Below are 15,000 nucleotides of genomic sequence, written 5' to 3' on the forward strand. Positions count from 1 at the left end.
TCTGCTCTCTGCTAGCTTGTGGCCATTATTTCTTGTAACCCCCGGGGGCGCCTTGGTGAATAAATACTCACCAATTCCCTTCTGTGCCCCCGTGATGAACTTATAGGCAGCCACAAGGTCGCCTCTCAACCTTCTCTTGCGGAGGCTGAAGAGGTCCAGGTGCCCCAGTCTCTCCTCATAGGGCTTGGCCTGCAAGCCCCTAACCATATGAGTGGCCCTTCTCTGGACCCTCTCCAGGTTATCCACATCTCTCTTGAAGTGCAGCGCCCAAAATTGAACGCAGTATTCCAACTGCGATCTGACCAGCGCCCGATAGAGGGGAAGTATCACCTCCTTGAATTTGTTCGTCATGCATCTGCTGATGCACAATAAAGTGCCATTAGCTTTTCTGATGGCTTCGTCACACTGACGACTCATGTTCATCTAGGAGTCCACTAGGACTCCAAGATCCCTTTCCGCTTCCGTTCCACCAAGCAGGTCATTTCCTAGGCAGTAGGTGTGCTGGACATTTTTCCTCCCTAGGTGCAGCACTTTGCGTTTCTCCTTGTTGAACTGCATTCTGTTGTTTTCTGTCCATTTGTCCAACCTGTCCAGATCTGCTTATAGTTGTTCCCTGCCCTCCGGCGTGTCTACTTCTCCCCACATTTTTGTGTCATCCGCAAACTTGGACAGAGTACACTTCACTCCCTCGTCCAAGTCGCTGATGAAGACATTGAAGAGTATCAGTCCAAGGACTGAGCCCTGCGGGACTCCACTGCCCACACCCTTCCAGGTCGATACCGAACCATCCAGTACGACTCTCTGGGTGCGACCCTCTAGCCAACTCGCCACCCACCGGACTGTGTAGTCATCCAAGTCACAGCCCCTTAACTTGTTCACCAGTATGGTGTGGGATACCGTATTGAAGGCCTTCCTGAAGTCTAAGTATATGATGTCAACCCCTACTCCTGTGTCCAGGCGTTTTGTAACCTGGTCATAAAAAGAGACTAGATTAGTCGGGCATGATCTACCTGCTATGAACCCTTGCTGGTTTCCCCTCAGCATAATTTTTCCTGCCGGGCTCTCGCAAATGTGAGCCTTAATTTTTTCAAAGACTTTGCCAAGGATGGAGGTGAGACTGACTGGCCTATAGTTGCCCGGGTCCTCCTTCCTCCCCTTCTTGAAAATGGGGCCCACATTGGCCCTTTTCCAGTCCTCCAGGACTTGGCCCATGCGCCATGAGTGTTCAAATATTCCCGCCAGTGGCTGTGCAATGACGTCGGCCAGGGCCTTCAGTACCCTTGGATGGAGCTTATCTGGGCCTGCCGACTTAAATGCATCTAGTTCCTCCAAGTTTCTCTGCACCATCTCAGGGTCTATGCATGGTAGTCTGGTGCCCTGCTGCTGCCTCTCCACGATCCCAGTGAGAGACTTGTCTTGCCCCTCACTTAGGAACACTGAGGCTTGTTATGTTAATTACTGGGAAAGGGAATGACATGTAGTGATTTAGAATAGATGCTTTAATATATCTGAGTTGGGTATAGAAATATCTATTCCAATGTGGAATTATTATTACTACTGCTTCCACCATATCCTGTTGTGCTACGGGCTGTCCAGACATAGAACACACAGATGTGTGTATGCACTACAAAGGAACAATAATTTTGCTATGTATAGAAAGTATTCCAGGTTTTTTTAGGCCTTTTTTCTTGCAAATTTAAAATAATGTCATGCTTAATACAAGTATTGGTACATGTTCTAGCAATTTTAGATAGCATGTTTTATTGTCAAATATTTCTTTAAAAAGGTTCCTTTAATATTGTCATCGCCAGAAAATTGTTCTTATGCTCAACTAGTTAAATGAGTGGAATTTTATTTATTTAAAAAAAATAAATACACTCTCGTGTGTTAAATAGCACCTTTCACTAAATGCTTGACAAACTATAATCAGCACTATTGCCTGGCAGCCACGGGATGCATTCTGGGAAAAGAGGGAACCACGTACAGTCTCCTTGTCTAGCTGATCTGTTTTTCCTTTCTTCTCAGCTCCTCACCCAAAGCCTATGCTCCATTTGCCTAGCCTTTGCCCACTATGCCAGTTTTGCTTATCAAAAGCATTTGTTCAGTGATTGCACCCCTCAGCCTCGTTCCAGTCTTTTTAGTGGGACAATTCCAGTTTTTTCCCTGCATCCAGTTAGATCTTCTTTTCTTTGCCATCTCAGCCTCTTGCCCCACTGGTATTGGTCTCTAAAATGACCAGCCTTTGTGGAGCAAACTCCGGGTTAGGGTATTGAGATGCTCCACAGACCTCCAAGGTATCTACACCCCTTCCTGTTCTAGTTTAGCATCAGTGCTATAGTGCAGTTCTTTGGCTGGGGTAATTATCAGAACTAATTAGCTCTGGTGCAATACTTCATAAATGCCACTCTACTTCTTCCTACTTAGGAGGAAGCCTACTGCTACCTTCCAAACCAGAAGCAATGTAGCCATGTTCTTGGAGGTCTGCAGAAGCCAAAGCAGCTCTACCTTGAAGTGGAGCTTAATAACTTGGAGGGCTTGGAGAGAGGAAGAGCAAAGCTCCAAAACTTGCAACTGTTTGCTCTTTCAGTCCCAGTTGTTTTACCAAGTCCTCTAGCCAAGCTGTACTCATGCTCATTCCTCTTCTCTCCCTGACTCCTAGTCTTTTACCCAGACAGTCCCAGTTTCACTCCCTCCAGCCTTTATATGAGGGGGTTTTTTCTTTCCATCCTCTGCCCAAGGTTTTTTGTCCTTATCCATCCCTCTAGCCAGGTCTGGGTCTTTTTCTTTTGGTGTTGAATCAGGCAGCTTTGTTTTCTAAGAAGTGTGGATGCAACAGGGGTTCACTGGCGTCATGGCCAGGGCCAAAAAGTTACACACAAACTTGTAGAAGTGATCAGAAACTGGTTCATAGCTGTAATACAACAGAAGCTCAGTGTATATACACCACTTTCAAAATGGCCAAAACAAATTTAATGTAAACCTGGATGGATGTAGTATCAGACTTAACTGATTTAGGTTAAATTCGATTATTGAATTTCTGTTCCAGATGACCTCCAGATTCAAGTTAACTCTCAGCCCCCCAGCATCCCAGGATGTTTTGCACCTCCCCTGCAAACCCCCCTTGCAGGGTGGGCTGGCTAGGCTTAGTCCAAACTGTCTGCTTCAGCCAAGCAAGGAGGCATGCTTTAGTGCTCCTGGCTTCTGGTCTGAGCCAATTCAGGCATGTGACTGCATTTCTGGAATGAAAATGAAGGTCTGTTCACCTGCTTATTGGTTCAATCTATGCATCTCAGACTAATCTGCAAAGATTGGATAGATTCAGCCTCGGGCTTTTTGACTGTCTGTACTTAGCCTCTGGCAACAAGAAAGAGCAATGATGACTTATATGTAAGAAGATGGAGTAACTTGTTTAGCTATCATGCAAAACACCAGTTTTCCTAAATGTATTCAGTGGCCGAATCTTCAAATCCGAATTGAATCAGAGGACCCTTTAATCTCTCTGAATTGAATTGGAACCCTCCAAATCAATTTGGAGATTCAGACATGGACGCAGCTTTAAATGTTTTTTTCTACATAGCTCTAGGTAGCAGGCAGCTTGTGAATGCTGTAATGGTGGGACTCGTGGAGTGTCCCACAGAAGCATGAGGGGCTCCCCAGCACGCTTGGCAGCAGACCCGGAAGTGGACCAGAAGTGCTTCTGGTCCACTTCTGGGTCCGCCGGGGAGCACGCAGGGCATCCCCCCCATGTCCTCTGTCTTGGTGACTGGTGCCTCCTGGGTCTGAGGGGAGCACCTGGGGTCCCCCTGCAGCTGATCCCCGAGCCGGGGGGATGTGGGGAGCCCTCCCCCCAACGTGCTTCCCTGTAGACTCGGAAGTGGACCAAAAGTACTTTTGGTCCACTTCTGGGTTCGCTGCCGAGCATGTGGAGGGCCCCACCCCCAGCCCCACTCCTGTAGGACGCTCCATCCACCCTAGCACGAGCCGTGCTGCTACCTCAAGGTACGTAGAAAAAACTTTTAAAGCTGTGTCTATGTCCAAATTGCTGATTCTCAGTTTTAGCATCAAAACTTCAGATTCGGGTTCGGCCAAATCGTATCGGGTACAGTGATCTGAATCAACAAATCGAATCACTATTCCCTATTTGGGCCGAATCCAAATCGAATAGGGCCCACTTCACACACCCCTATTACACAGTCTTCTATAGGGTTGGAGTTTTGTTGTAACCATGATGGTCCATGAAATGTATGAGGGGCAAATGTTTGGTTTTTTGGGGGTGATTCCTTTTATTGGACCAACTCCAGTAAAAATACAGTCAGTCCAGTAAAAGATATCACAAAAAACCCTTGCCTCTCAAGTCTTTTCAGCCATTTTGGTCAAAATGTTGGCTTTATACATGTATGTGTTCTTATGAATATAAGTTTAAAACTGTTTTCAACAAATACCAGTGTATATAACCTGTTTTCTTTTTAGGTTATTGGAAATGGAACTTCTATGAGTAAGTTAACACTTTCAATTAGTTACCTACATTATGGGTTTAAATAATCCAAAGATGGCTACACTTGCTTATTTGAATTCCTGGCTTGTTGTTACAGGTCCCTTAAAGCTATGATTCAAATTTAGTTCAGCTGCAGTTTTTTCCTCATCCAACTTTACCTTTGGAATAGCTTGAGTAGTATGTTTGCAGTATTTAATGCCCACTTGTTAAATATAGCTGTGTCAAATAACCTTTTGCAGCATAAATTCATGGTTTTAGAAGGGAAATGACTCTAAAGATTATCTGAAGAGAGGAGAAGCAAAATTCCAAAACAAAAAAACCAAAATGCCTTATCCAACTAATCTAAAAATACATGTTATGCTTTTGAGACTAATCATTTGAAAGGTTTTCTGTTGGGACTAGTGAAGTGTAGCTGAATATGTCATTTCTGTAAAGCTATATATTATTGGTAAGTATGAAATTAATATTGGCTATCCTTTCTTACAGTAGTATTCAGTAAGGGTATTGTAATACAAGGCTGTACATAAAACAGATCTTGCTTCTTACTTGTAGTAATTTATGATATTAAAAACAGGGGTATATATTCTATGAAAATCTTTGGTTTGTTCATGTTTGAAAGTCGCTTTAAAATGTGTTATGGTTATGTCACAGCATCAGTTCCCAATTTTTCACAAGACAGTTTTTAGACTATACCATTAATCGTTGTACTTTACACTTATTATACTATAGATTAAGTTTTTGAACAGGAAGGATACTGTTTTGTTTTAGTTTTACTGCATGTCATTCTGATTGATTCATGGCAGCCTCTGGCAGGAAAGATATTATATTGAAACTGACAGGTGCCACAAGGTTCATTTAGGACAACCGCAGTCTTGTCCTAGTTAGTTTCATAATGTTTGCCTTATGCGTGTTCAGCCACTGCATTTCCTGCTTTAGAGCCGTGTGTTGCACCAATATTGCTATCTGTGCTGCCTCAACTACAAATTGGATGAACAGCCAGTGACACTTTTTCAATATTATTACATTAAACCAAGTGGATTTTGATTGATAACCTAATATTCAACTAATGCAAAACATCAATCATGGCAAGTATATTAATTATTTAATATTGCAGTCTAATTCAAAAATCGATGTGCTGCATGAGGGGAAGGGAAACTCACTGTTCCCAGAAGACTTAAGACAGGGAATGATTAAAAAAAAAACCAAAAACCCTGCTGTACTCTTGTGTGTTAGTTCGATACAAATCTTTATTCATTTGCCAATAATCTCTTTGCATTTTCCACTTCAGGACCATTTTATCAGTTTTGAGACCTATAATTGAATTAAGTCTGCTTTCAGCACAGGGCAAAAGGAGTTGCACAAATATTGATGAAGTCATGACAGGGACAGTACAAGAGACAGATCACTAAAGAGGACAGGTTTTATATCGTTAGCTGGAAGCTGCCTGCATCAGTTTCTTAGATTCTGTTTTCCAATAAATTAAGTTCCTTAAGACCTTTGGCACCATAGGATAAATGTACAGGACTTCATTTCTATCTAAATAATGTATGGCCTTCTATAGTAAGTTTTGATTATAAAAAGAAATACTAATTTTAAGAGGAATCAAACTTTTTTTTTACTTTATTTACTATGAAGTCAGTGACAAGAAATATACTTACTTCATGTAGAAAAGCATGAATAATGTTATTAGTGCCAAATTATTTATTAAAAGAAATCTTGCATTAGATTTTTATATTGATATTTATGATTATTGCATTACACCACTGTAATGTGAAGTGCTAGTAAGTATATGATGTAAATATAATGTCTCAAATAAAATGAAGTACATGAAGTAAGTGGAGTATCCAAAAGTAGCATATGTTCTCTTTAAATTGTGTATGCAACTTTAAATGGCCCCTGTAATTAGCAGTGTATTAAGAGAGCTCATGTCTTACCACGTTTATGATAATCATCAGAGGATTTTGAGTGTTTTGCCATTTGTGTTTGCACAGAATTGAGCAATTACTGTAAAAGAATATACTGAACATGCGTGCGTACAACATTATACAATCCAGGAATTCATTATTTGGAAAGTTATTTTTTTCCATATTGGCATCATTGCAGTGTATTATCAACAGAAAGGGACAGTTCTGTTTAGAAGCAGATTTAATTTGAAGTTAATGAAAGCAGAAACTGGCTGCCTTCATTTAGTGTTTGTTTTTTGGAAGAGGCAAAGAGAAGACATCTCATCCTGTTGACTTCATTTCACTAAGCTGGGTAAATTGTTTATCCTTGTCCAGCTTGGCAAACTAGCACTATATCTATGTACACCAGGATGCATTAAGGATTAAATTTTGAGTCTGAATTTTCCTTGCTTAAGTATCTTCTTTTTCTCATTCATAATTTTTGGATCTTTTCTTGCAACCCTGGATCCTCAGGTGGTAACAGCTTGTATTTTTGGCTTAAATGTTCGGTGTGAGCTTTAGAGTTTTGCAACTCGTGTCAGAAGAAATATGTAAAGATCCAACCTCCTTTCCATCATCTAGTTGGTTACTAATCAATTCATTCATTGTTTCCTTTTTATTAGCAGTCACATTTGTTACTTAAGTTGTAGTAGAGGAAGCTCAGGCAGAACTACACATGGATTTGATATCATAGCACTATATTTTATTGATTTAAATTTCTTTCTCCAATAGTTACCAGTATTCAAATTTAAAATACTATTTGACATAGTAGGGCCTTGCTTTCTGGTTACAGTAATTTTAAGACAAGAGTTTAAATAAACGGAAAGTTTTGCTTCTATATGACTAATATCTTTTTTTCTTGGATTTTTAATAATCAAGATGTAAACATTAAAAACATGAGAAAAATAGTGAAGAAACTGAGATTTTTTTCTTGATATTTCTGAGTTAAACACAAATCATTATAGACAAGGGTTTAGCAACTATTTAGAACTTTTGTTCTTCTTTTACAGGGACTCTGGAAACATCAAAGCTGGATTAGAACATCTGGTAAGTTCTAATTTTCTCTTGAACATTTGCATCATCTTTGATATCTGCATTCCAAATGAACACTTTTGAATGAGCTTTGAATACCTTGAATTGAGAAAGTCAACCATTTCCCAGTGGGTCAGCTTACTGTTATTATGTGAAGGCACTTACATTTTCATTTATCTCACCATTTCAAGGGAATTTTAATTTTTTTAAATTACTTTTTTTGATGTAGAGATGAAATAAAATGGACTACAATCCTTGGATTGATGATTGCCTTAATTATAAACAAAAATTGTTTGGTGTTGGATTTTTGGCATATCCTGATCTGAAAAGAACAAACTTGTGTTTAAAAAAAACAATCAAATATTTCATGCATAAATGTTGTATGTTTTAGTAATTTGAAATCTTTGAAAGAAGTGCACAGTTTTTTTTTCTGTTGTCTTTGCTTTATGAATAATGTATTGATTTAAATTCCATTCAGTGCTACAACATAACATTATAATTGAGATGCAAAATATTTTTTGGTTTAAATAAACATATTCCAACCAGTGGCAGAGAGACATACTTAGCATTAAAAACTAATCAGTTGATCAAAACTGAAAAATACGGTATTGTCACAACTCTGAAAGTCATTGAATTTAGTATGTTAATATCAGCCATCATCAGAACATTAAGCAGTCCATATAAAGAATTCTTTTGGAGTCATGGGTTATGATTTTTGTTAATCTAAATATTCAGTACTAATGTTAGAGATTTCTCTGATACAGAATTTGAAGATACACAACATAACAGTTTGTTGTGTACCACCATGATGCATAAAATATGATGATTACCATCCAGTGCAAGTCATTTTTAATTGCTGCTCAGAGTTAATGCAATGCTTTTAAAATTTTTTTTTACATTTTAGAATCTTTGAAATCGTTGTAACCATTTTAAAGCTTGTGTGCTACTCTCTTCATGCAGCATGTCCATGAGGTAGAGGCTGTATACTGCGCGATAGTTGTCAACTGTGTCTCACTTTTATTTTTTTGGCCTGACCAGAGCTCAGTAGCTACTTGAATTCTGACTCTATACACAATTTAGATAGTTGGCTCTGTCTAGCTGTTACAGAAGTTTAAAAATTTATCTCATTTGCTAGTTTCATCGGTTTCTTGCATGCTGGTTGAACCTCTTAAATTTTAAAAATGTTTCATTCCTCCACTGGTGTCAGGTTGTTGTAATCTAATGGGTTCAGAAAATGTTTTTAATGCATTATAAAGATGCTGTAGTCCTGACAGATGACCGTGACTGGTACTTTTTCTAAATTGGGACTAGTATGATAGCTGAAGAGGTAGGTATGATTTATGTTGTCACCTCAAACCATCAAGCTGAGCAAGGAGAGGCTGAATGTTTTTTTTAGTGGTCCCTAGAAAAACAGGAATCTGGTTCATGGGCACTGGTACTTTGCTCTAGGATTGCGTGGTAAAATCAATGGAAAGATTATTTGGAAGCTTCCAGCATCAAAAGATCTTTGGTATAAGAACAGTTTATTTTTTAGTAAAAGCTTATATTCATCAAATCATTAATTTTGTGCTCTTTCTATGAAAGAGTTAACAGAAGCTTTCATATTTAGAGTTGGAGACTTTTTCCCCTTTGATATTGGAAAACCTAAATATATATGTGCGCTAAAACACAGGGACTGATTTTCTAAGATATAGAGATTTGCATTATATGTGGAAGACATTCATACTGGAAACTGTTTTACATATTTAAGTTATAATCAGACATTTTAATGTAAGTCTATTGAACTCCAAAGGGGAAAAAAAAGGTACTGGTATGTTTGCTAGAAGAGTTATAGCTATTTTGTTATAGCAAACTCATTCTGCTAAAAATATTTTTTTTTTCAAATATCTGTAAAAATTGCCCCCCATGTTTTAAAAAATTTACAGTTAAGTAAGTCTTTTTTTTCTGTGCTTTGGCTTTTTAAATGAAATAACATTTATGTAAGTTGTTATTTAAATGCACGTTCCTTTCATCCATATTCTTCTCCTTCATCTCCCTCATGTGGTTAGAAGCTACCTGGTACTTGTATTTCTGTTGTGTCTGCCATCTTGGTATCTAAGCTACATGCCACCTTGGTCAAATGAAGTAGCAGTACATTTATTCCTGAAATATGCAACAAATATACAGTAAACTGTTAGAAAATCTTTCAATATAACAAAACAATTTTCACGAGTGAAAAAGTAGTTGTTTTTATGGGTTAGAACCCCGCACACATCATTTGGTTATTTCTGATAAGCAAATTAAAACCATTCCTGTACCCTAAGAATTGTCATTGAGTGGGTATGCCCTCCCAGGTTTAGAGGTAAGGTATAGGTTGCTGTGACTACAAAGGACTAACTCAATGTTTAAGTATTTTTTATTAGTATAAAAATGAAGAAAACTATGAACATACGTTGTTTAATTGGGAGAATGACTGACTGATTTATTGTCGGATTGTTTAAGATGCAATTGCAAGTTTCCAAATTACGGTGGATTCCTGTTATTGGAATCACTTTGGGAAATGGTGATTTGATTCTATTAACTGCTAATTCCATTAAAAGGAGACCCATTTTTTTTAAGACCACAGATGCTTCTCCCCCATGACCCTCTGGCCCTGCTCGTATCTCTCACTGGCCTCCCAGGCCTGCCAGAGGGGGCCCCCAGGTGCCAGGGCTATGGGGTCGGGGGACCAGGGTCCACAGCCCTCTTTCCCAGGCAGAAGGGGGCGGGTGCTGCAGTGGAGTGGAGCCTGGATCCCCACCTGCAGCTTCCTGTTGCGGGCTCGGGCACAGGGGGTGGGGCCAGCTCCCTGGCATGGTGCATGCTCCCAGAGGGGTGGGGGGGGGGCCTGCACTCCCCAGATCTGTGCATGGGGTCGGGGTGCCTGGCATGGGCAGTGAGGGCAGCAGTGCAGGGTTGTGTCTCTCAAAGTTACCGTGCACACAGGGGCACATTGCCAGGGAGTCCGGCTCCTGCCCCCCAACATGCTGTCCGCAGCCCCGTCCCACTCCTCACTGAAGCCCCAGGCCTGCGCAACTCCCTCCTTCCCTCCCTATGGGGGCTCAATTCCCCCCTCCCCCCAACAATTGCGGGAACTGCTCTCCAGGGTACCCGGGGCCATGTGCATCTACATGCACATGGTAGTCCCTGCCTGACCACTCTCCTCCTACTCCCCCCAGCCCTCTGCAGCCTGGAACTCTGCTAGCCTGCAGAGGGCTCCTCACAAAACTGCAAAATCCCCAGGCTTCCCTGGTAAAATGATTCAAAAACCTAAAAATTGTGATTCTAATATGAGTGATTTTTACGCATAATAGTATAGAAATGGCTTTGGTTTTCCCATATTGATTCAAATAAGCAGCTGATTGCCGATTCTATTAACCAGTGATTCTGTAAAGTGGAATTCACTGTATTTTTGATAAATCTTAAATTATAGAATTGAATAAGTTATGGAAAATTTGAAATAAAAAATAGGAAAATGTTTGCAATTCTGAATGGGTCCTGTTTTCTATGAGTAGTTACATAAAAGATAATTGTGGAACTACTATACCTGTGATTTCTTCAATAGAGAGATCCTGTTTGTTCCTCTTGCATTGTATAACATTTCAGAGCAATGACCTGATTGTCCTTGTGGTCAAGCAACAGTCTGGCCATTTTAAATGTTGAAGAGCAACCTGTCATTAATAGCTTGTTTAGCTCATCCAATGGTTTGTAGGAATGTAGTTACTGCCTGCCAGCAATGTAGGCATTTCTGTTGCAGTTGCATGTTAATCAATAACCACCAACAGGTATAGATAAAGCATTTCTTAGAGTAGTTGTATATAGTTACACAAATAAAACTATTGTTTACTTTGTTTATTAATAGTTAAACAGCTCTATTCAAAGTTACATGATAGCCAGGATATATCAGTTCTACTGCTGAGGAGTAGTAGTAGTAGGCAACTACTGATCATTCTGGATCATGGTGTATGTGTGTGAGGTCACTAGGACCTATGATGTATATGGTTAGGCAGGAGTACGGAGGAGTGGAGGCTGCCCAAACCTTCCATTCCCCCTTTAGACCAGAATCCAAAGACCAGACTGAGTCTGGATACTTGGTACCTTGATTGCTGTAGTTATGTGCGTGTCCGGAATCAAACCTGGGTCTTGCACTTGGCAGACGAGAATTCTACCACTGAATCACAACAGCAGGTACTGCTCTGTTGTAGTCCCAGATTTAAAACTGTTTAATAGAAAGTAATATAAATAATTTTTTAAAAGTGTAGTATTGTATTTGCCCTTAACTCATCCTTTTGCGCTGTGATTCATGAAGCAGGTCATTGTGGGCATGGTGAACCTGTGGCTGCTGTGGGAAGCAAGTCCTACCCATTTGCTCCTGATTAAAGCTGCTCTAAGTTTTGGGTGCATTTCTTGGTGCATACTGAGGATATCTGTAAACTGTCTGCACTACCTACTTTGTGGGCTCTAGACTGAACTGAGTGAGAATGTGTGGGCAGGGTATGCTTCTCAGCAGTACTCCTGGGTTTGCCACAGATGCATGCCCTAACCTTCATTTCCTTCAGGTTTGGAGTTCAAGGGCTGTTTTTAAAAGCTTTATTTTTACTTGAAATTTCAATTTAAAGCCTGCTGTAGTTCTTATTCTAAAGGCAAACTTGAATTTTGAAAGTTTCTGTAGTTACCGTTCCTTTTTCATGGAAGTCTAACATGGTGTTGGCATTATCTTGCAACACTACATTGGATTGCTGTGTAGGAGATCCAGTATTTGAGAGCAATTTACACAATGAACTTTTACCTGTAGATGTGATAGTTTAGCTGACAAATCCTGATTTTATAGAAATATGATAAAACCGAGTGAGTTAGGGTTCATCTGATCTGTAAAATATAATAGGCACACTTCAGGGAATTGATTTATTCTTCATTACATGCATTTTTTTGTAGACCTTTCACTTTACATACAGATTTTTTTTGATTATTTGGCTTTTGAGATGCATGTAGAAAAAGTTGTCCTATGGTTCTTTTTTACCTCATTAGAGTATGCAGATGTCCAGTATGTTGTCATATTTACAATAGTACTTGGACAAAATTGGCTAAATGTAAAGCCAAGATTAGTGTTAAATTTAAATTTCTATGGTATACCAAGGAGTCTTTTCCAAAGAACAGTTTGTTTTGTCCAGAAAGTGCTCTTAGCCATTCTTTCTCTTGAGGACTGATCCAAGACCACCAAATTCCAGGGTGTATACTTTTCATTGGCTTCCATTGGCTTTGGATCAAACTTGTGGTGATCACAGAACTATTACCCCAGTGCAGTGATTACAGCAGAGAGTCTAATTGAGTTGCTGGCTTTCTAATGAGTTGCAAAATCAAACTGCCAATTACTTGTGTTTAACAGTTAGTTTGCAGTCTTATGAGTAATGATATTAGCCCTAGTTTCTGGCTAAATTCCATACTGGCCACTTGTATTCTGACAACTTGAATTCGCCTCAGTTGATAAGAGTATAAGGCTGCCTAAAAAGAATTCTTTGGAAACTGTTTAATTGATAATAGATTTTTTGACTCAACTTATTGTGAAAAGTGCACAATTTCCACAAAAAGCTTCAAGTTTACACTGAAAATTGAAAATCCAAAAACTGAAAAAAATTGTGTTCACAAACATCTGTGGCCTCTGGGCCATGTATTTGGCTAGACTAAATGCCCTGTGATCCACCTCAATCTGAGACTGTTATAATGGAAAGAAGTCTGAAGTGCTAATGAGAAATGTAATCTGGTTAGGAAACATATCCCATGGAGGAGAATGGGGGCATGGACAACCAGATTAGTTTCTGTGAAGCACTGTTGCATTTTTGTAATAGTTTTAACCAAACACTTTTCAGTTAAAGTTAGAGTGTTCTATGTGAACTCTCCCTTCGCACCATATTTTCTGATCACATCTGTGACCAAGATATTCTTAACTTCCCATTATAAACCAGTGCATAATGTTGCTGTACACTAATAATCACTGTCAAACTAACCCTAGAGCAGAAATTCAGCAGTGTGTCCTCATACATCACAGTACATTTCAATTTAAGGTTATAAAGCACTTTGGAAATAATCCTTCAGGATGAAGGGCGCTATATAAGTATGTAAAATAACGATTAAAGCAAAGTGACATTATTCTACGTGAACATACAAGTTGGAGCATTTAGGGTTTGATAGAGTATGACGCTATTTGAAAAAAGAAATTTAGAACAGCAAAATAAGAGGTATCAAAAAAGATAGATCAGGGTTGAGAATACTTTTGAAATGATACAAAGGAGTATTTAGCTTCAGTGCAGATGGAAAGAAATAGAGATTGGGACATGTACATGAATCTATAAATGAGTAGAAAAGTTTCCAAATAACAAAAAAGTGGCCAACCTGTTAGAAAAAAAAAACGAGAATGAGGATTTCTGGTGATTCATAGCCCAAATAAAATTAGCTCTTGTGGCTTATGATGTCACCAAGCATTCTGAGATATTTATGTCCTTGTACATCTATATAATTCATAACTGCCACTTATTTTAAAAGAAATTAATGTGTTTTCATAAACTTACATAAATTATTTATTTAATATTTTTGTTAGCAATTTGTTATGGTAAAATTTTTCAGCTTGTTTTATTTTACTGAATATTTTTCTTGATTTTTCTTCAATACATCATAACAAGTCTATTACACAAGTAATTCCTTTTGGAGGGCTCGGCGCAAGAATAAATTTGCTAACATCTTTCTGACAGACTTATCTTACTTTTTACAAATAAGTTAACTTTTTGCTATGTTAGAATTTGGAACATCTTAGGAAAATAACACTGAATAATGGTGTCATCATAAAACTGTCTTAAATTGCATTTAAATATAAAAGAAAATTTCCATGTAACTTTTAATTTTAAAAATTCTGGATAATTTGTGTTTTGGAGCATATCTTTCTTACAAATATTTCCCATTTTATAGATGCGTTAATCTTGGATCTTTTGATTTAGTGTCCATTAAAATAAATGGTTGATGTGTGCTTGCAACTGAGGGTAGCTTTGTGTAACTTGTAGATACAAATGTATACCTACATACTAGTATTGATAATTTGAGTCTTCGTAATAAAATGCGAGGGAGAAGTTCTTCGTGAATTAAAGTGGTGTCTTATTACAGTGTGCTGGTCATAAAATTAAACTTTAGCTATAAAGGAAATGAAGCTATCTTTTAAAAACAAAAATGCACAAGAAAAACCCTTACCTCTTAAAATGTTTCCATATAATTTCTTCTCTTAGCATACGGTATATAAAGATTAGTTTGTGGTGATTTTCTGCACATACTCAAAGTGTTCCCTCATTATCATGCCTCATTATTGTGTGTACATATATAAATAATTATTCTACATTAAAATATCCATATACGTTCAAAACTGAGGATTAGTTGTGTTTTTTGTCACCTTTAATACTGGAGAATCGTATTTTACAAGTATCCAATACACAAGATTGTGCCAGATTATTTACCAAGTAATTCTTGTAG

The 15,000-nt window shown here is 38.6% G+C and overlaps 1 protein-coding gene across 1 annotated transcript in view; it reads left to right on the top strand.

The window, feature by feature from the left end:
* RSRC1 (arginine and serine rich coiled-coil 1) overlaps positions 1-15,000 on the top strand; it is a 329,106-nt gene that overhangs the window by 133,398 nt on the left and 180,708 nt on the right. The window contains exon 6 of the mRNA XM_025215036.1: positions 7,449-7,485. Coding sequence (XP_025070821.1) covers positions 7,449-7,485 — 37 coding nt within the window. The remainder of the gene's footprint in view (positions 1-7,448; positions 7,486-15,000) is intronic.

This window comes from Alligator sinensis, unplaced genomic scaffold (genome assembly GCF_000455745.1).
Source record: "Alligator sinensis unplaced genomic scaffold, ASM45574v1 scaffold60_1, whole genome shotgun sequence".
Classification (NCBI taxonomy): domain Eukaryota; kingdom Metazoa; phylum Chordata; order Crocodylia; family Alligatoridae; genus Alligator; species Alligator sinensis.